The sequence below is a fragment of the Balearica regulorum genome, chromosome 1 (genome assembly GCF_011004875.1).
Source record: "Balearica regulorum gibbericeps isolate bBalReg1 chromosome 1, bBalReg1.pri, whole genome shotgun sequence".
Classification (NCBI taxonomy): domain Eukaryota; kingdom Metazoa; phylum Chordata; class Aves; order Gruiformes; family Gruidae; genus Balearica; species Balearica regulorum.
The window spans coordinates 86,565,264-86,588,380 of NC_046184.1; the positions used below are offsets into that span (position 1 = coordinate 86,565,264).

At 44.9% G+C, this 23,117-nt stretch overlaps 1 protein-coding gene across 2 annotated transcripts in view; it reads right to left on the bottom strand.

The window, feature by feature from the left end:
• The window catches only part of CASR (calcium sensing receptor), an 84,604-nt gene that overhangs the window by 4,207 nt on the left and 57,280 nt on the right, over nucleotides 1–23,117 (bottom strand). For both annotated transcript variants that reach the window (XR_012837398.1, XM_075764264.1), the window contains exons 5-6: nucleotides 11,233–11,463; nucleotides 7,590–7,713 (exon numbers count right to left, since the gene is read on the bottom strand). Coding sequence is in view for 1 of the 2 variants with exons in the window: in XM_075764264.1 (XP_075620379.1) it covers nucleotides 7,590–7,713; nucleotides 11,233–11,463 (355 nt within the window). In the remaining variant the exon portion in view is untranslated. The remainder of the gene's footprint in view (nucleotides 1–7,589; nucleotides 7,714–11,232; nucleotides 11,464–23,117) is intronic.

A 23,117-nucleotide genomic window follows, 5' to 3' on the forward strand; every position in this document is an offset into this window, starting at 1 on the left:
AGATATCATTCTCTTAGTCTATGGGCCATCCCTCGAAAATGTTGGTTGAGTTCATTTAATCCATGACTTTGGGCTCCATCTGTCATAACAGTCTCTCAGGGCAGGAGCAATGGTGTGTGCTGTTGGGTTGTTGCATGCTGAAGCCAGTTCTGGTTCCATCACCGCTGCACTTTGCTCAGTTTCATCAAGGTTCATCCTTCATTAATCTGGGTGATTCTTGCTATAATGTCATTGATACGGCATATAGCAATCATAGCAGTGATGACATACAATGGCAGGGCTATTTAGCAATTAACATAATGCAATTTAATTTATTGGCTAGTCTCACCCAAAATCAAATCTCCTAAGGTACGCATCAAACTACCCCATCCTTCTGCATCACCCACCAAGTGCACCCAGGTCCTTGGGCAAAAGCAATCCCACGGATGGGTTTGCCTGAAGCAGGGCTAACCCAGACTGTCTTCTCCAACATATTCTTCATACACACTACAGGGACTTTATCCCCTTCTACAGCATGTAGAAGTTTTGATTGGGCAGGGTGAGCTTGATTGGCAGGCTCCCTAGTGTTAACTAACGAGGTGGCCTTTGCTAAATGTTTATCCCAATGTTTGAGGGTCCCACCACCCATTGCTCTCAGTGTAGTCTTTAGCAGTCCATTGCATCGTTCAATTTTCCCACAGGCCGGTGCGTGACAGGGGATGAGCTACACCCACTCCATGCCATACTCTTTGGCTCAGGTGTCTATGAGCTTGTTTTGGAAATGAGTCCCATTGTCTTGACTTAATTCTTTCTGGGGTGCCATGTCACCACAGGACTTGCATTTCAAGGCCCAGGATAGTGTTTCGGGTGGTGGCACAGGGCATGGGATATGTTTCCAGCCATCCCGTGGTTGCTTCCACCATTGTAAGTACATGGCGCTTGCCTTGGCGGGTTTGTGGGAGTGTGATGTAATCAATCTGCCAGGCCTCTCCATATTTATATTTCAGCCATCATCCTCCATACCAGAGAGGCTTTAACCACTTGGCTTGCTTGATTGCAGTGCATGTTTCACATCCACGGATGACTTGTGTGCGATAGCGTCCATGGTCAAGTCCACCCATCGGTCACAAGCCCATCATATGTTGCATCCCTTCCTTGATGGCCTGAGGTATCATGGGCCCACCGAGCTGTAAACAATTCACCCTTATGTTGCCAGTCCAGATCCACCTAAGCCATTTCGATCTGAGCAGCCTGACCCACTTGCATATTGTTCTGATGTTCCTCAGTGGTCCGACTCTTGCATACATGGGCATCTACATGACGTACTTTCACAACCAGCTTCTCTAGCGAGGCAGCAATATTTTGCCACAATGGGGCAGCCCACATGGGTTTGCCTCTGCGCTGCCAGCTGCTCTGCTCCCATTGCTGTAACCATCCCCACAGGGCATTTCCCACCATCCATGGGTCAGTGCAGAGACAGAGCACTGGCCACTTTTCTCGCGCAGGAATGTCTAAAGCCAGCTGGATGGCTTTCACCTCTGCAAACTGGCTCGATTCACTTTCTCCTTCAGTACCTTCTGCGACTTGTTGTGTAAGACTCCATACAGCGGCCTTCCACCTCCGATGCTTTCCCACAACGCGAAAGGACCCATAAGTGAACAGGGCATATTGCTTCTCATTTCCTGGCAGTTTATTATATGGTGGGGCCTCTTTAGCATGCCTCACCGCCTCCTCTGCCGATATTCTGAAATCTTTGCCTTCTGGCCAGTCTGCGATCACTTCCAGAATTCCTGGGTGACTGGGGTTTCCTATTTGAGCCTGCTGTGTGATCAGTGCGACCCGCTTACTCCATGTAGCATTAGTCACACGATGTGTACAGGGGACCCTCCCTTTGAACATCCAACCCAGCACCAGCAGTCAGAGTGCCAGGTGGAGCTGTGCTTCAGTACCAACCACCTCCAAAGTGGCTCGAACCCTTTCATATGCTGCCAATACCTCTTGTTCAGTTGGAGTGTAGTGGGCCTCAGATCCTCTGTACCCCTGACTCCAAAACCCAGGGGCTGACCTCGAGACTCCCCTAGTGCTTTCTGCCAGAGACTCCAGGTAGGGCCATTCTCCCTGGCTGCGGTGTAGAGCATGTTTTTTACATCTGGTCCTGCCTGGACTGGGCCAAGGGCTACTGCGTGAACTATTTCCTGTTTGGTTTGTTCAAAGGCTTGTTGTTGCTCAGGGCCCCATTTTGAATTGTTCTTCTTCTGGGTCACCTGATAGAGAGGGCTTACAATCAGACTGTAATTTGGAATATGCATCCTCCAAAAACCTGCAATGCCTAAGAAAGCCTGTGTTTCCTTTTTGCTAGTTGGTGGAGACATGGCTGCTATTTTACTGATCACATCCATTGGGATCTGATGACGCCTATCTTGCCATTTTATTCCTAAAAGCTGGATCTCCTGTGCAAGTCCCTTGACCTTACTTCATTTTATGGCGAAACTAGTTTTCAGAAGGATTTGGACTATGTCCTTCCCTTTCTCAGAAACTCCTTCTGCTGTATTGCCCCATACGATGATGTTGCACATGTATTGCAGGTGCTCTGGAGCTTCACCCTGTTCCAGTGCAGTCTGGATCAGCCCATGGCAAATGGTGGGGCTGTGTTTCCTCCTCTGGGGCAGTCGATTCAGGAGTACTGGACACCCCTCTGAGGGAAAGCAAACTGTGGCCTGCACTCTGCCACCAAAAGGATTGAGAAAAATGTATTTGCAATATCAGTTGTGGTGTACCACTTGGCTGCCTTTGACTCCAGTTCATATTGAAGTTCTAGCATGTCCAGCATGGCAGCACTCATCAGCAGTGTGACTTCATTCAGGCCACAATAGTCTACTGTCAGTCTCCACTCTCCATTGGACTTCCGCACTGGCCATATGGGACTGTTAAAGGGTGAGCAGGTTCTGTGCTCTGTACAAACTTCTGCCACGTGGGTTGGGTACATTGGACTTCATCTGGATCTGTGGGTACCTGCACGATGTCTAGGTCACAGTAAACCATGGATGACATACAACATCTTCACCTTTTCCTCACACTTGACAGAAGCCTCCAGAGGCTGAAGGCTTGTGTCTTTTTCCCAATCGCCTTGTCAATGCCCCTTCCCTAGACAGTGATCCCAGCTGCTTGGCCTCCCTACCCTCTAATTCCAGGCTACTGGCCCCGTTATCCCAGCATCGGAGCAGCCAGGTGACAAGTTGCTCGCCTGAAATCTTTTCACATATCTCGCAGCTCACTCAGGGACAGGGACTGGGTGATTACCTCTGGTTCTGCCCCTTCCTCCTGGTGTCCTGATAGTCCTGTTTCATTGGTCATCCCTTACTAAGCAAGCTGATTTTTTGTATTTCTTCTTCTGTATAGGGGTGACCGATACCGGCACAGGTTGGTTCTCTGGTTCAGCTGCAGTGCCTGTTGCCAGAGTTGGAGCAGCCACAGCACATGTAGCCAGGGCTGGAGTAGCCGCAGTGCTTATCATGGAGGTTGGAGTAGCGGCAGTGCCTCTCGTGGTGGTTGGAGTAGCCCCAGCGCCTGTCACTGGGGTTAATCTCTGAGTGATATTCTTAAATAGTAGTTTAACCTTAAACAAGACCTGAACTACATTCAGGAGACATAGCAATAGGAACATGCTGGTTTGAACATCCCAAGGATATTCAACATTCTCAAGAGCTGTTGTAATTAGCCTGGAGGGGAAGGGGAAGGGGAAGGGGAAGGGGAAGGGGAAGGGGAAGGGGAAGGGGAAGGGGAAGGGGAAGGGGAAGGGGAAGGGGAAGGAAGGTGTCCCCCCCACATATTGGCTCTCGGAGAAGAAAAAGAAAGAAGTGTAATTATTAATAGCTTCCAACAGATGGCTCCCGAAGTACGGAGATGATGGCAATGCTGAGATTAGTCTCGCGACCAACAGGTTTATCACATCACAAGTCAGTACTACAAAGTACACCACAATAATAACCTTGACCCAGCGCACAGAGATGACAAACAGCACAACGGGGAACACATACGGCAAGTCAGGTGTTACATAACACAGGTCTGTGAACACGCACAACGACTGCGAGGGAGAATGAATCAACACTGCGACCAGCGACTATTTACCTAATATAATGAACGCTTATAACAAATTTGTTCTAATGCGCTCTGGTCAGATCTGTTGTTATCTCAACCCATTGTGCCCCACGTTGGGTGCCAAAAAGGACTGTCGTGGTTTAACACCAGACAGTAACTAAGCACCATGCAGCTGCTCCCTCCCACCCCCTCAAGGGGATGAGGAGAATGGAAAAAAAACCTCATGGGTTGAGATAAAGACAGTTTAATATGACAGAAAAAGAAGAAGAAGAAGATGATGATGATGACAGAATATACAAACCAAGTGATGCACTGCACAGTTGCTCACCACCCACAGACCACCAATGCCCAGCTAGTTCCCAAGCTGCGGTCTAAACTCCCAGCCAGCTTTCCCCAAGTTATATACTGAGTATGACTTCATATGTTATGGAATATCCCTTTGGCCACTCTGGGTCAGCTGTCCTGGCTGTGTCCCCTCCCACTTTCTTGAGCACCCCCAGCCTCCTTGCTAGTGGGGTGGTATGAGAAGCTGACAAGTTCTTGACTTGGTGTAAACATTGCCTAGCAATAACTAAACACATCAGTGTGTTATCAACATGATTCTCATCCTAAATCCAAAACACAGCAGCACTATACCAGCTACTCGGAAGAAAATTAACTCGATCTCAGCTGAAACCAGGACAATGACATATATGGCAGCTACGCACCAGCCTTCACCTTAAATACCTGGGGTGTTCCCTTCAGGTGCCTGCAGATTCCCAGAGCCATACAGTGGTGTCTAACAGTGTTTTACACTGAAACAAACAGCCTCCCATTGGCTCTATAGCACAACACAAAGTATACTTAGTTCCAGCTTAAAAAGAGTCCTGCCCCTGCACTTGTGTTTTTGGAATCCATTTCTTGGCAAAACTTTGCAAACTTTGATTGCTACTGGCTGTTATGCAGGCTCTGTCTCTCCCTCTTTCTTATTCCTTCATTTTTATCATCTACTTCTGTCTGTCTTCATACTTCTCACACTTCTATCATAATTTGAAACATCCTGCCTGTCTCTATTACAGAGAAAATTAAAAACGTGCTTGCCTCCTTAGGTGCTTTGAGAGCCTGTTTCATATTCCATGGAGGTGAGTCTTAGAAGTGTTTAAATTGCTCTTCCCTGAAGGCAGGCAATGCCCTTGACTCCCAGCACACTCTCATTTCACATTGGAACATTAGGGGAAGATGTGTCTAAGTGATATCACTCTCCCCACACCCAGCACAGTGTCCCACTGATACTTGCAAAGGGAAAATTGATGCCACCATCTCTTTACATGAAACTAGTTGTACCTACTGGGATGGCAACGTATGTCTCCAATGGCTGCCATGATCAAAAGGCAAAGACCTGCTGCTTCTGCTCTTCTTCTTTGACCCAAATGGGTCTTGTGCTCCAGTGGGGAGGGTCATGACTCCCTTGATGGCAGTGGAAAGGGGCTGAGAGCAGTGAGTTGGAAGTCATAACCTACCTCAGCCTTTGGAATCCCAGTGGTACAGCAATGGCCTGCAGTGAGTTCTGGGAACAAACATTCAGAAAACCCCTTTAGCAGCAACCTCCCTCTGAGGTTTTCACCTGACCATGAACACAGATGCAAAGCATAGCTCCCAGAGCAGAGCTTGATGCCAGTGAGAAACCCAGGAATGCCCAGCTAGCAAGGGCAGAGGATTTCAAGCTGTCTCGTTCTGGAGGGGTAGTTGCAGGGAGCATCCGTGACCTGATATCATGCTGCTTTCCTAATGCCTGGTTGCCTCACCTAAGCTGTTCATATGAAAAACTTGCACTAGATGCAAAAGCTCGGTCAGAAGCTCCCATCACCAAATGTCATTTCATTTGCATCCATTCAGCTTCTGCCTTTTACCTGGAAACCTACTGCAAACTGCAGGCAAGGCAGAGCTAACTTGACACAGCAGGAAATTCAACCGCCTCTACCAGAGACAGGGGCAGCAATTTAGCACTGCATCCTAAGGAAGTGCTTTCACTATTGTCTTGAGCTGACTTAGAGACCATGCTGCCACCGAAGGGAGTAAATCAGATCCCCCTCCTCCCCCAAGGCTGCTTATTCCTGCCCCCTCCTTTGTGTTAGCAGTATAGGTCATGCAGCTTCTCGTTCTAGCTGGAAACTCAACCTGCCAATAGTTTGGTTTAGAAAGACCAGAGACCTGATCCAACTTGCTCTATGTTTGCACGAATACTAGCTCCCAGACAAAGGGTGGGAGCAAACAGCTGGGAGAGGACATGACAAACTGTCTCCTTTGGTAGCATCACTGTCTCAGCTGGATGAGACTGGTTGTAAAACTGCTCTCTGTGCTTATAAAACTGGCAAGCACAGGAAATAAAGATCATTACTGTCAGCTGAAATTGCAGCAGTGTGGAGTCAGAAGGCAGTCGCCCCCTCAACCCCACAAATTTCACCAGCACACCAGTGCTAGCTCCCAAAATCCTGTGAAAAACACCAAAAGACTGACATGACCAGAATTGTTTCTATTTAACTTGAAAATGCTGCTCCCAAGCATCCTGTAGTACTACATGTTCATGCTAAAAAAAAAAAATCATTCCTGTCTGATAGGATGCAAATTAGAGTCTCCCAAAGGAGTACAGTTGTTCAGTCTTGCAAGCAGCTTACTGAAGTTTTCATCTCAGGAAAGGTCTGCAGTGTGCGCTGGGACCAATTCTGCCAGAGAGGGTGTGAGGAGATTCTGAGCACTCTGCAGTATGGAGGGGACAGGTGTTCTGAAAGAGTTTTACTTGCCTTCATTACTCTAGTGATGCCCAACACTGAGGGAGCACTAATGGTGTTGGAAATACAGAATTTTACAACCCACTCTAAAACTGAGGTTACCTTTCACCTCCACTGCCGAACTTGAGCAGCTTCATCCAAGCTCCCACTGAAAGCAATAAAAAAGATGTCCATGGCTGTTTGATAGGACCCAGAGATTCTAGTCTCTTGCAGTGCCAGTGCTCAACAGAAGCTGTGGCTGGTGATCCCATAAAGGCACATATTCCTTTCTGCTTGTGAAGTCAGGGATGGAATGGACTTTATTTCTTTGTAAAGCACAAAATAAACCCCTGACAACATGAGGAAAAGCAGACAGACAACTACTGAATTTAGGATTAGGGTAGGGAGTGTTTCCTTCCTCCAGGCTTTTGGACGAACAAAAAAAAGCTATTGCCACAGTGTAGAGAGTTTGCTTGTGGCTGCTTGAGAGGCTTCCTATATGCAAGTTCTTTTTTCAAGTTCTCTGCCTTAATTCTCCTAACTCAGAGCAGAAAGGACAAGCAGACTTAGCAGAAGACAGGACCTGAGGACCAGAAGACTCAACTCCTGTAAGCTTTTCAGAAGTTTCTCATTTTCTGTGAGGCCTTGTGGCAGAGCAGCCTCCAGCTCAGCATGGCAGGGAAGCGACTTCCACACAACTGCAGGCGATGCCCAGAGGGCTCTCACAGTCCTCTGCAAACCCCAAAGCATCTCTGTGGGTATTACCTGTTTCATCACTGTACTCGCCGTCAGGGCAGTCCACACACTCGAAGCAGCAGGTGGGCTCTCCCTCAATAATGCCCTTCCTGGTGCCAGGGAGGCAGTCCCTGCTGCAGTTAGAGAAAGGCACCTGCAAGAAAAGACCCCGATGAGGGTTAATGGTGGCAGTGCCCCACGTGCAGCCTTCCTACAGCAGGACCTTGGGCTTACTCCAAGGGTGTTATTGTTTGATTAGGTTCACCTCTTCCCTCCACAGAACAGATATATCTTCCACAATAGTCCTCCCCCAACGCACTGCAGTGATATTTGTTTGAAGGATCACATCAAGGGACGGTAGGGAGAATCAGCAGATCTCTGTAATATCTACTGTGCTGAGGGCACTGCAAACTGGTACGTGACCCATGAGACACATACCAGAAAACAGTCATTAAATGGTTAAAAGACGACCAATCTCTACGGGCAGGAATCTAAGTCACCCTTGGAGATGATGGGCTCTGACTGCTGATCCCCAATTCCATATATTGCATATTGACTGCTAATGATGTATGGGAATTAAAACAGTTCATTGAAGTCCACTTCCTCCTGTTCTGAAGACCCTTACCAACCCCGAAACAAAAAAAGGTAAATTAGCTGAAGAAGAAGAGTGTTCATATGAAAGACAAAGGCCCTGTTTTTAGAACACTGAACATGTAAAGATGCAAATCAGCAGCTGTACGCAGATCCAAAGGCTTCCAGACTTCTGCTGCTGCAAATGATGAGCAGTGTGACCTGCTGGCTGTGCATTTATGCTGTGTGTGAGCCCACCTGGGCATAGTCATATCCTGGCAGCAAGTGGTCACATGAGCATGCTCACTGCATGCCTAATGCACACTGACACCAAGGAGTTCAGCATAATAAGTGGAAGCCTGGGCCTTTTTTACACAGAAGCGCAACCTGAGGTTGAGCTCACCTTTTCCCATCTAAATTAAGAAAAGAGAGCTGACACAGAACATGGCTTTCTCAGCTCAGGGGAAACCCACTGTTTCCACTGCCAGCAAAGTACCATGAACTGTACATACTTAAGGGCTGTGCTGCTTAGAAGCCTCCATTCACTTTTTCAGAAGTTTGCTGTTAGTTTGCCCAAGTGATGCTAACCTGCTGAGCTCCTGTGTGGATGCACTTAGATGGTGAGCCCAGGGTATGGTTTGGAAATGGCCTGTGTGCAGGAATTTACCTCAACCACAGAGTAAGCAAGCCCTCAGTAGTGGCAGATCCTATGTGGAGATGCCCATTTCGTAACTCGGGTATTGGCCTGCAGCTGAGAGCAGTCACCGTTGCTTATCACTCTGAAGTGTACCTGCAGCACAGTTGGAGAACCCTGTTTCTAAGCTGTTAATCAGGATGGCATAATTAATTGGACAGACACATAGCCAGGGCAAATCGCTGCAGCTCCCCACTTGAAGCACTCTCTGCTGTTAATACCTATTGCTATTAATACAGTGTGCTGCTAATACTTATGCCTTGGGGCAGTCTTTCAGCAGGTTGTGCATTCACCAAGAGGACTTCACCAGTCTAAACTGTCTTTCCCTAGGCTGTCACTGATCAAAGGCCCAACTGAAGTCACGCACTGCTTCTCCATTTTCTGCTAAAGTTGATTGAGCTTCCAAGGAGGAAAATTAAATTGGTTTGGCATGATTTCATCTTGACAAATCCATTTTGGCTTTTTCTTATCAGTTTATTATCCTCTAAGTGTTTATAAACTGGGTTGTTTCTTTTTTTATCAAGTCTTTTAGATTACTGAAGCTCAGCTCAATTGTGTGTAATTCCCTTAGCTCTCCTATATCTGCTTTTAAAAACAGGTATTACGATTACCCTCCTCTAATCCTTTGAGACATCACCCATCCTCCACATTTCTCAAAGATGAATTGCTAGTACTTTTGAGATTGCTTTGGCTGCCTCCTTAAGTATTCTGTGGGGAATTTCATCAAGTTCTGCCAAAATGAATCTATCTATCTTACCTACTCTTTAACTTGTTCTTTTGCAAGTCTGGCCAATGCTGAAGTTCCTGTGTTAAAATCACATTTAATACATTTAATCTTTTTTGAGGATGACGGAGGCATAGAAGGCTTCAATGAGTGAAGTACTGGCTACTCTCTTTGAGTGGAGCCTTTAATCTGGAAGAAATCCAAACTCTATAAACTGAAAAAAAAAAGCTGCAACAGACATAGAGATTACAATCCCCTCCACTGGTACGCAATTTATATGCCCTGGCATGACACTCCGCAACATCCAGTTGCATTTTTAACAGATTAGGACAGAGAATGAAGATAAATATTGCACTGTTAGAGGAATTTAGACCAAGAGAGCATAATTACTCAGTTTATGTTAAAAAAACAAAAAATCCTGCCTGTTGGAAGAGGTGCCAGTGGCATCAGAAGAAGGGGTTGGAATACCAGGGGTTTTTAATTCCATTTGTAGTTTGGGCTTGGAGTCTCCAGCTGGGCTTAGAAAAGCCTGAGCTTAGTATTTATGCTGCAGCATGCTCTGCCTGACCTATGCCTCCTTCAGAGAGCTCTGGAATTAAACCATAAGTGAAGCTGGGGTATCTGGAGTAAAGGTAAGGCTTAACTGATGGCATAAGTGTATTAGGCAAGTGTAGCTACTGCAGAAGCAGTTACCTGATCTGTCGGCAGACATGAATAATCACCTGGAAATGAATTGCCTTGTTCATTAATCAGGTGCTGATTTAACACATCTAAACATTGCAGCAGGACCCAGCAGCGACGTTTCTAAGCTAATGCTCCCTGTGCCACCTCCCAGGCCACAAGGCAGATGCCTGCTCAGCATCCCCTCCAGGAGCTGTCTAGGCTGGAGTGGGCTGCTGACGGCAGCTCACCTGGCTTTGGTCTGGACATCTCTGCACCATGTTCCCATCACACGCAGGAGACACAGTCCTGGCTGCTAGTCATGATACAGTTATGCTGAAAAGATCTGACATATGCAACAAAGTGGAGAAGGACTTAGGCCTGACTGAAGTCAATGGCTTCATCATGTACTTTTGAAGCTGCACAAGCACCTTTTGGTAGATTAAAAAAAAGATAGCACATACCAGCATCTCCCACTATTTGAGCACCATGTCCAAATTAACCTGGGAAGATTGACAGGGCTTGTTCTGTTTGGTTTGCAAGGCAAGGGTGTGTGGAAGGCTCTGGGACTTGGAGGGTAAAGCCAGCAGAAACAGCTGTGGATTTAACTAGGAGCAGGAAGAGACACTTCTTGATACAGAGATACTGGGAGTGGAAGAGATCGCTGTCTTCAGAAATGAAACTACTGTGCTCAGGAAAACTTGACTTCATCAGCAACCAGATTTGGGCAATGAATTTCTCATCCTTGTGGAAACAACATTACAAAATTCCAAGCCAACTACTTGGGCCAGAAAAAAGGCATTATTCAAGCATTAATACCCAGGCTCATCAAATTTGTAGGAGGGGAGAAGCAGCTGCCTGTTATTTCCAGAAGTGTGAAAGACTAGGGCAGAGACCATGTATACAGTAAGATGAATGGGTCTTTAAATGAGACATGCAGCCATAATACAGGAGTGCACAGGGTTAGTTCAAATTTCAGCTTGTGGAAACTTTGGAAACGTTGCTGTGAGTATTTAGGCACTTACCTCCTTAGAGAATCCACTCCACAGGATCTTGTTTTCATTGATAAAGAGCCTCTCCCCTTTCTTGGCATAAACGTTGTAGTGCCCAACTTCCTCAAAAACGACTGAGCCATCCTCCGGAGAGAGATGCCAATTGATTATTGAGTAATTCCCTACCAGGTCCCCAAACTCATCAAAATCCACTTGCTCCCCCATGTTATTGGTGAAATTTAAGTGGCGCAGATGCTTGAGAACCTGGAGAGGGAGAAAGAGACACACACACCCCCCGTGAATGCCTGCTTGTCACAACCTTACCACAGCACACATCTGCTATGGGGACAAAACTGGAAAAAAAAATCACTTTACTACAGTCTTTAATCTCTTAAAAATCACTTAATCACAGCAATAGCAGGCTTTCTGTCACAGACATCACACATACACACAGAGCCTGTACAAACCTCATAGACAGCACAAGGTATCATGGCCCTTAGATTGGATGGCACCCATCTGTAACTATTTGCTTACCAGCTTCTACTCCATTAGCCATTTAGCATTCCTCTTCAGTCCCTTCCAGCCACCTCTGCAAGCCCTCAGCTGTCCTTCAGGGGCAGAGAAGTGGCAGCAACCACTGAAGTGTTTCAGTCACCCATGCATCTGTCTCACCCTGCTCTTGCAACCACTCTGCATCAATGCTCTCAGTTGGCATCATCTCTGAATGATCAATCACTCAGAAATGGGAATGCTTGAGAAACAATTCAAACATGGCTTTTGATTGAAAAAACCCCAAGTGCTATGCACTTCAGTAAAAAACCAACAAATTAAGCTCATTCACCACATGGCAGGCCGGGAGAATCCATACCACTTTTTTTTTTTTTTTTTTTTTTGGCTCCTGTCTCCTGGTTGCATAGTTTCAAGTAATCACATTCTGCCTGTCCCCACGTGTTGACTCCTGTAATTTTCACCTCGTGCTGTGGACAAGAGCAGTTAATCCCAGGGACAACTGCAGCTGCAAAATTCATGATCTAGATAGAGAGGTAGACCAAAGAAACTGCAGCATGAAAGAAAGCCGATACTGGCAACTGTGATACAATTCATCCATGTGGTATTTTTCTTTGGAAGTTAGTTGCTGGCTTATGGACTTATCAGATTTCCTTGGGCCCCCCCCCCCCCCCCCATTTAATGGATGTTTTTAGTTACTCTGTAGAGCTCATCTGTGGAAAGCTGAGGTGACTCTGAGAGCACCTGGCTGTCAGCTTTCCCTAGACCACTGCGGTGGTGTTGCTGCTGTGGTTCTATTACCTGCGACAGCTTGTAAACCCAGTCCTCTCTCTCTCACCTGCGGGTGACCAAACAATCCTGGATGGCAAAATGTAAGAAAAAACAAAATGAAAGAAATGTGTCTGGGCAGGCAGAGCCCTCATCACCCCATAGAAATAGATCAGACAATATTGTTCTGATGAAGCCTTTTCACCTGGAAACACAGGGACAGGGGAACAGAATCACTTCATTAATTCCTGTCAGTTGTGCTAAATTGTCTCATTTTTCTCTGTTTCCTTTTGGGATTCTGCTATCTCAAGCTAAAATCCCCAGAGCTACAGAGATACCGTCCTCTCACTGCCTATATTAGTGCCAGCCAGAGAAAGCCTGCAAAAATTATAGTAATACTACGCAGGACGAGGCTGGCAATACCTTTTCAGCTTTGTGTGATGTTGATGGAAGTACATCAAAATATTGCCACAGTATTCAGTTTTTGAATAATAAGTGAGATGGCAGAGCCAGGATTTTTTTCTGTCTTTCTTATCCTCGCTGGCCTTCCTCTGTAGACCAGGTCCCCCATAAGGAGTGCAGCTGAAATGATCTCACTGAAGAGCCAGGACCTGTCCCTGGAAGACCTCACCCTCTGATGGACACGGCAAAAGAAGGTGCTCTGCTCTGGCACTTGGCTGTGGAGAGCTGGGGCATTGCCTGCTGTAGGGAAGAAAAGAGGAGACTGCTCCCCTCTCTTCCCCCTCGACCCTGAGGGGCACCCAGGAAGATGCTACTTGCCCAGCTCCATGAGGGAATAGCGAGAACAGAGCAGAAGCAGCTCTGAGGTCAGAACGGGTGACACAGGGTCTGCAGATCCACAGTGATATCTATACTGCATCAACTCACTTTGGCCTCATCTGCAGTGGGGCTGCAATCTTGCATGTGTTAGCAGGAACCTCGTCCTTGTCCGTCAGCAGCATAGGTCCCAAGCAGGGAACCCACATCCCTCTGCAGGCTCTAGCACCTACCACAGGGTGACACCTGCAGCTTTAACGTCCAGATCAGATTTGAGTTGTTACGTTGAGCTGAATGCCATGTTTCTCCTCACTCCAATTCAATATTGCATTCTCATGCAGCACTCTGCTGAACGACACTAGGATATCCTGACTGGATAGCACTGCTGGGTTGACTGTTATCTGTATAGACAGGAGGTGCAGACCTTGTGCTTCTTTTGATTACAGTTACTGCACATATTAGGAGACAATCTTCCAAGAGCCATATTGAAGATTCTTCAGTTCAAGTCCTGTCTCTCCCGGCAGGCTGCAGCAGCAGGAGGCTGGTCTTAGCATCAGTGAGGTGAATGGTGGAGAAACTTCTGGATTCCCTGGATGCAATTTTTTTGTTAATTTCAGAACATTCATCTCAATTAGTCTATTCCTTTGCTTTACCTCCTGACATTAGGCTTCTTAGAAAGTAATATATAACACTGCCTACTGCTGGGGTTTTGTAGGATTAGTTTAGCAGCATGTTCCCCTTGGTCACACACACACAGGTGAGGGTTCAGGATATAAACCATTTCATGTATGAACTGTTAGCTCTATCTGGCGGGTAAATATGCATATAAAAGCATATCTGATCTCCGCTTACTTTCGTCTTTCCCCAGGCACAGAATAGCAGCTTCGGCTATGCGACCATAGCTGGGGAGCTGGAGAGCCCAGGTGTATCAATTCATGCAGGAAAGACACAAGCTCTATTCAAAATCCCAAATGGAGGGCAACAGGAACAACAGGAGTAACAACAACTGTTTTCTCGTTCCAGCAAATACCAAAGTTTGCCTTCAAGTCTAAACTTCTGAGGAGCAGCTTGTGAAATGGTAACTGAATGACTACTAGGACATGTTCCTGTTTTAGATAGTAAGAAAATGCCAGCATGATATCTGTATATCACACAAGTTCTTCTTTCTACAGGATGAAAATATGGTTTAAACAGCCAAGGAATATATAAGCACTAAACTTTAAAAGAGGAGGTTGTAGACTCTGAATAACTACAGCACTCTTTTATAGGCACCAGTCTATCAATAATTAGCTAAAGGCTTTACAGTTAAAAACGTGTCACTCTGTTTTGTAACTAAAGATAGTAACATAAATACCCAGGACTCAATTCACAAAGACTTAAAAGACCCTGCTTCAGCAGGGCAAGAGCATGTGTTAGGAGAGCGTGTATTGTATCCTGGAACCAAGAGTTCACAAAAAAAGTGCTGACCTCATGGCTTGAATATGCCATTAGCAGCTGGTGGAAGCCTGCAGGGAGAGCATTGTGCAAGCTGCTGTCTCCAGATGTTTCTTTCTCTAATTTTTCCTTCTTTTTCCCCTTTGTCACAGGCTCCACATTGAATTGCAATGCCTTTTAATTAAAACACCTATTATCAGAAAGGACTTGCAAGCTGCCCTCTAGTTCACCCTCCCATTATTCCTGGTAAGGCCACTCCCAGTCACATAGCATCCCATGCTTGATCCAGGCTAGATATTTTCGGTCATGTAGTTTCCACTCTTATGGAAGGATCATAAAACCATAACATAAATACAGTTGTAGTAGGTCAGACCGGCAGCCCATCTCCCCAGGACTTGTTTCTGACTGTGGCCAACAGCAAATGCCTGCACAAGAGTAGCAGGAGATGTGATGCTTCCCCAGAATAATCTCACACATTTTGCAGCTCAGTGACTTCCTGGGCCAAAGGTCTTCGTACCTGATAACCTGCGGTGGATTTTTCTTCCATTGTGTTGCACATTTCTGTTCTGCACCTGTGCGAACTTTTCACATCCACATCCTCCTACAGCAAGATCTACATTTTATGAGAAAAGCACCTCTTCTTGCCTGTTGGAACAGAGTACCTACTAATCTTTTTTGATGACCTTCATGCTTATGTTGGAAAAGACAAAGAACTGTCATGTGCTAGTCACCTTTTCCATGTCTCTAAGCGTTTTACAAAACTTTGTCAGATTTCTCTTCAGCAACCTCCTTCCCAGGCTGATGAGCCCTATCTAACTTTGCTACTTCGTGTACAGAAGCTTTTCCATTGACCCTTCTCCAAACTTTCACAGTCTCCTTCACCAATTCTGAGACCTGACCATGAAGTGAGATGCACCAAGGGTTAATGAAGTGGCCCCAGGGCACTCTGTTTACCTCTCTGTCCCTTTTCCAGTGTGACTATTCTTAACTGTGCATTTGCTTCTTTGACTACTACTCAGCCAGAGCTGAGGAGTCCACCCAAGGACCTATTCAAGCTTGAAGATCTCATTTGTGATTAGTCAGAACTCACCATTTATTTTTATCTTCTGCTGACTGTCTTTCAAAGAACTGTTTATCCATGTGAGGACTGAATTTCGTGACAGACTAACAGAAGCCTTTTAGAAGCCTGAGCATACTTTATGACTACGAGCTCCCTTATCCATATACATCCCAATGCCTTCAAAGAACTTCAGGAGGTTTATGAGGTAGGGCTTCTCTTTACAAAAGTCATGGTGACTCCTCCTCAGTATATTCTAGTTTTCATTCCTTATTTTTTTTTTAAACATAGTTTCTAATAATGGGCTCAGTCAGGCTCTGCTAGTTCCTTGGATCTCCTCCAGAACCCTTTTAGAAAATTGATGTCACATCTGTCAACTTTTTAGGCCTCAGGGCCTAAGACTGTTTCAAGTGAGGGGCTGGTCACCGTAGCCAGCAGTTCAGCTACTTCATCTGTGATCTTTGGCAGAGCTCTTGGGTGAACATCATTCACCTGCACCACAGTATTAAGGTTCACTTTGCTCTTGTGTCCCATAGCTTCTTCTACAGTCACTTCAATCAGACAGATCCTCTAGAAGTCCCCCATAAACAAACAAACTCAGGAACCTTCTCAAGTGTCAAGAGCACACTTTCCTTCTGCCATGGCCTTACCTTGTCTTTTGCAGTGATAATCTATGGCTCAGCAGACAGTCCTACTGCTGAAATGTTTAAAAAAGGATTCATGAGCTTTTACCCCATTTACAGCCTGTTCCTCATTCTGGTTTTTGGCCTGCCTTATTTTATTTTTACATTTAATCTCACAGAGTTTATGATCCTTCCAATTTTACTCACTGGCCATAACTCAGCTATTTGAAGGATGCTGTCTCACTTTTAATAAACACCACTTAATACCTTTTTTTTGCTTTGCCAGCTTCTTTAGCCTTTCTCCACCTTTTCTTGATCTGCAGTAGACACCTACTTTGTGTCACTAGTATTAGAGCCAGTGGCAGGCAAAAAAACCCCACTTAAATTCTAAACGCTGTCAGGCGTCCGCAGATAATTGTGTGTGTACATGAATGTCCAAAGCTCAACTTTTGTATTCTGGAGCACAAGCTAGCTGCAAGCAGTATGTTTGCACTAGTTGTACATTTTGATATCAGCTGGACTAAAGAAAAGTGGCATGTCCTGAATCCTCCAATTAGTAACAAAATGTGAGAATCACCAGTTAGGAGTCTGATTGCAAGCAAGACCTAGGGCTCAGGGCTAGAAAGGAGGTGAAGATTGTGCCTGGATGAAAAACACAAGAAGTGGGGAAAGATCCTGGAGATGAAGGAGATGTGTGGAGCTGTATGTTGGGGGATGCCCAGTGATCTTGGCCAGAAATGCTCAAGACTGGTAACTGTGAGGAGCTGCACAGTATGAACTGATGGCTTTCACCTTGACAGGCCACCCACAACGTCCCTGCTGAAGGTGAATGTAATGCTGTGAGGAAAGCAAGTGTGTGAGATACCAAGCAGGTTAAAAGCTCTAGTCTTGTAAATTCTTAAATCAACATTAGTATCCAGATCTGCTATGGGTTGTCATTTACTCTGTCTCAACTGTGACAGGTCCTTAACTAGTCTTCATATACCGGCGAGGGTTTAATAGCCTTGGCTTCCTTCTGCAGTTTCTTTCTAAAATGTTTCCTCACTAGGTCAAATGGTCCTGCAAGGGAAGTGAACCTGGGCACATCATAGGTGTCTCTCCCCAGAAAAGACAAGCGATTCCCCCTCCTAACACGCAGTTGTAAGGAATCCTGTCTTGACAGTTAACATACATTTTCCCACACTGAATTTTAATTTCTGTCTACCTAGCTATATCCAGGCCTGTAAAACAGTTCTGGACTGATGGGTACCAAAGTTCTGGACTGATGGGTACCAAATTTTTTTTCTCTTTGCTTTGGTAGGGTGCCCACGCTGAGAGCAGCGAACAATTCCACTTCATGGCTCAATGTCAAGATGAAAAGCTGGCAAGTTCTCCCTTTCATTCTGAATTGCTGAGGGCCCATTCTCCCCTCTTGTTTTGAACTCCTAATCAAGCACCCGAAGATACTTTCATAGTGCCGTAATGGGCGTAAGGACTTGAGAGCCCAGCTATCACATTAGCCCAGTGGTCATGGCATACAGCATTTGGGTTCTGCCAGTGGTCAAGTATCAGGAGGAAATATGCCCAAAAGCCACTTGTAAAATACTTTACGAGAAATGTTCCCTGAAGCCATAGGTTTTATTTTTCTTTCTTCCTTTCATTTCTATCTATCTATGTGTCGATCTTTATTTACATGCTAGCAAAGCTCTAATTTTTACTGTCTATATCAATGTTTAATTCCTGCTGCATTCTCTACTTTGGATTATTTTGTTCTGCCAGCTTTTTATGTAGGGTCAACACTTAGGCTCTCCCACAGGCAGTGCCATCATCACAGTATTGACCAGTTCTGACACAAAGGACCAGAGCAGGCGGGAAGGTGCTGGCCCTAGCCCCTTGAGTCAGCAATACCTGTTTGCAGAAGCCTGAGGTGGGGGAAGATGAATTGCACCCAGCTCTTCCACCCAAATCGTTCTTATTGCTGGCAGGAACTGAAATCTCCTCCCCCTCTATAATGTCTCCTCTTCTCCTGCTGCCCATGGTGCACCAACAGGGACAACATGTAGTGTTGATAGTTTTTTTAAAAAACAAGATGCCAGGATCACAGAATCACAGAAACACAAAATCACAGAATGGTAGGGATTGGAAGGGACCTCTGGAGATCATCTAGTCCAACCCCCCTGCTAAAGCAGGATCACCTAGAGCAGGTTGCACAGGATCCCATCCAGTTGGGTTTTGAACATCTCCACAGAAGGAGACTCCACAACCTCTCTGGGCAGCCTGTCCCAGTGCTTGGTCACCCTCAGAGTAAAGGAGTTTTTCCTCATATTGAGATGGAACTTCTTCTGTTCCAGTTTGTGCCCATTGCCCCTTGTCCTGTCGCTGGGCACCACTGAAAAGAGTCTGGCCAACTCTGGCCAACAGGATATGCCAACACTGTTAATCTCACCTTTTCCCAGAGGTTATTCAGAAGATAACAGAGTTCTTCAGCCAGTGGAGGATGTGACTCATTACTGTACACCACCTGCAACATTCCACCTAAGCTGCCTAGTTTCTATTGGTTTTCTGCTCCAAAGAAGTGACTGTTAATACTGTTTATCACTATAGGGGTAACCCAGGTGGAGAAGTTGAAAGAAACCCAGGAACAGAGCTGGGATTCTCACTGTGAATACCTCACCAAAAATTGGTATGTCTTTCTGTTACATGTGTCCAGCCTCATGCACAAGGAGTGCCTGGTCTGTAGTTGGGATACTGGGCACTTCATGCTAAAAATAACGAAGACTAGTCATCACCTACTGTACAAGGGCTGGGCTGTACTCCAGGATTGAAACTGTCCAGTTGGTAACAATGCAGATGAACAAAGGCAGATAAACTCTGGAAGCAGGGCTGGTGTCAACGAGTTGAAGAGAGACAAACATTGATAGTTAGCCAGAGATTCATTGACAATACTGCAAAGGAATTCTGGCAAGATGGGATGCACATCCCAGCTCTGGTGAAATGCTAGATCTGCCAGTGACTTGAAAAACAGGGTGAAAGAAAGAGTTCAAGAATAGCTGTACAAAGGCTGAGAATAACTCAAAAATATTCAAAGTTGTTATGCTTTGATAGGAACTGAATGACATCCTTGTAAATCTAGGTAGGTCAATGGACAGCACGACTGAAGGCTAAATGTGTATGACCAATACAATGTGCCATATGTTAGAAGTAATAATTTAAGCTGTTCATAATCTTTATTGGAAACTAAATTAACTAACCACTCAAGACAAAGACCAGTTCATTATTAGGCAGCTCAGTAAAACCACTCTGTGCATTATGCAGTTGAAAGAGCAAACAAAATATTAGGATATGAAAGTAAGAACGAAAACGACACTGAAAATATGGTGCTAATATACACATCAATAGTACAGTTTCCTCTGGAAAATGCAGTTCATTCTAGTCACTTGATCAGAAAAGAATAAAATTAAAGGAAGATTAGAGAGGTCCAGAGGTGGTGATGATAGCTCTTAGACAGTCAGTCTGACTTCCGTTTGAAAAGAAACTGTTTATGACACATGTAGTGATTTGTGGGAAAGAGGTGGCATATTCTCAGAAGCATACACCTCTATCCCTGCAAAGCCGACTACCTTTATTCAGGTCTCCAGAGAAGTACAGGACATCAAACTGCCATGACAAGATGTGCTGATCGGTATATTTTAACTGATAATTGGTTTGGTTTGGTTCTGCTTCCATCATGGCTATGTGATCCCTAGGCAGCTGAGAGATGGATCTCTCTCCCTGTTCCACTGACCAGTGCCCTCTGCTTGAGGAGGGGCAGCAGTGGTGCTGACGTGGGCACCCATGTCTACGTTTTGTACTCAGATGGACTGTGTTGGAAACACCTCGCTGCTCAGTAGAAGGTGCTTGGTGCTTCCTTTGTCTCATACTGTGCTATGAGAGCTCAGTCTGCTTGGAAACCAATGAAGCCTAGAGTTTCCTACGACAAGGACCAGTTGGACTGCCTGTAACTGGGCTTGATGGGTTAGCTTGTGTGGTTTTCTAGCCAGCAATCAATGCACACTGCTTTGCTGATTCAAAACTGCTGCAGCTTTGGTGCTTTTTTGACAGTGAAAGGTGACAGAAGTAACTAATAGCTGCTCCAACAGTAGGAGCAAGTCATTCAAACAAAAAATGTTAAAGGTATGCATTTCAAAATGAGACTTGATATAAAACAGGACTAATCTGATCTATGGTCAGATTGACTACAGTACTATGTTTACAAGGATGTCCAGAAAGAACTCAAAGAAACAAGCCTAGTGGATTTCACAACAGAGGCTGCACAAGTCAAGTCTAACTGAGATACTTTAGAAAAACCCATTGGGTAATAACTGGTGTTTGCAGATGCCTGAATGCCATTATAAAACTGGGTCTGAAATGCTTCAGAAAGACCTGTCTGCTGAGTCACTGAGGTTCCCAAAGGAATCAAGAAATGATCTTACAGTATTTTGGCATCACATGGCTGGTTTACCAGACTGATTTAACTATCAGTTAGGAGGACACAGGACACAGTAAGGATGGGACCAGGATATTTTGTTTCCTGAAGGCCCTCCAAAACTCAGGCTGGCCATGTGCACACCTGCTGTTCTAAGTGCACTTGTCTATAGAATGCAAGTCTTGAGCTTGTACTGCTTAATGCAAAGCTGATAGCTATCAGCACATTGCTTAAGCATGCTATGATAAAGGATAATGATTTTGTGTGTGATAATGAATGTGTGACATGACTGGAAAATACAGCAAGAAGGTTTTCATGTGCTTAGACTTGACTGGATCCACATGATACATGAGGAAATAATCAGTGGGAACATCCTCTGCATACACCTCAACTATAAGATTTTCTAAACCCAAAGATTTACATAGGAAAACATCATGTGAAATCCAGTCAACTGAAATTCAATGCAAATGTGTTTTTAAAAGTCAAACTTAAAAATGTGACCTTCAAGTCACAGTTCCATTTTTAATTGTAATTACTTTTTTAATGGGAAAAAGGGGAAACACTTAATTTTGAGTCTGTCAAAATGCTTGTTTGGACAGTGTTGTTTCAATTAACTCACTAACTCCAGGGGAGAAGAGAGATGACAAAAGAGTTTTTTCCTCTAACATTTTGTCCTTTTTCTGTTTTGAATTAAGATTCAGCTGTATGATGGTACCCTAACATATTTGTATGGCCCAAAGCATGATATTGTACTATTAGTTCCCTAGAGTCCAAAAGAATCCTTCCTACAAGTAACTTCAGGAGTTAAGGCACCTGGAGTAGCATTGGTTCCAGTTCAGTGCCATCCCAAACAGACTTAATCTGATCTACTGACTGCAGTAGATTCCTTCTGGAGAAAAATGGCTGGAGTGATAGCATCTCTCCCCTCCTTACAAATACTGTGAGCATTAATGCAGTTCCTGGTAATCAGGACAAAAATCATGATACCAAATGAAAAATAATGTCTGGAGAATCCCTATACATGGAATATAATGCTATACAAAAATCAAGCAGGCTTCTGACTAGTCTCTGCCCCAGTGATGTACAAGCATAGGCCAGTGATGATGGACGTCTCTGGAGAAAATCCATGGACAAGCTAGAGGAAAGGACTGAAGGACTATACCGCATGCATGATAAACCCATTATTGGTTCAGAAATTTTGTCTGTGTTCATTAAAATGAAAGCTTATTAATTAAGAGGTAATGATATGTTGCTATCCTCATCATACAAATAAAGTTCAAACAGTAGTATTTATTATGGAGTGCTCTAAAAACACTAATCCAACACAGACCATTCAAACAAGACTGCAAAACACAAGTATGACATTAATGGAAAGTAGAACATAAAAAAACCTGGAGAACAACAAAAAAAAAAATCACCAGGCAACATATTAAGAAATTTCTTGAACATATTAAAATTGAAAGGTGTCATGTATGCCAGATCCTCATGCCATAAGGCTGTAAGACACAGCTGAAGAGGATGGAAAGCTAAACAGACAGCTAAGGAGGAGCAGGAAAGCTAAATGAATGATATGTTATTGCCCTTGCTATCAGAAAAAAACTCCTGGACATTCTTATCCCAAGGACACTTGTTTTGGAGCCATAATGTGGCACTAATGGAGGTAGAAGATCCTTTAAAAAGAGATTAGAGAACAGCCTGAGCAATTTAAATTGGATCTAAAAGGCTGACAGAACCAGACAGTTCATCACAGCACTCCACGAGTAATAAAAAGAGCGCCAGTAGAGAAGATTTATGATATACGCATAAAAATGCCACTGGCTTTGAATGACAAAGTCAATATGCTATCTAATATTATTCCACAGCAATCCCAATCCTCCTTTCTGGTACATATGCAGGTGTAACACACTCCAGGCAGTGTGCCTGAGGTTTCCCTCCGTGCCAGTCTGTGCAGGGCATGAATCAGAGCTAACCCCTCCTAGAGAGGCTTGTGCTTCTGCTCAGTGGGCCACTCCAGAGTCAGCCTCTGAGGGGTTGCAACAGCTGCCAAGCAAAAACAATACATAAAAGGCAGAGTGATGTCCTCTGTAGCCAAAGCCCAGTTAGCCTGACATCACTTCCAGGAAAAAACAATGGGAAAACAAGAGGTTTGGGTTGAGGATCCATTAATACGAAATTATAAGACAGAAACATCATTGCTGCCTGTCAATAAGGCTTTGAGGAATATAGATGTTGTAAAATTAAAGTTTGGTTGACAAACACACCCTTTAGAAGTGAAATATCTGAGGTTTACATCTAGTGTAAAGCATCC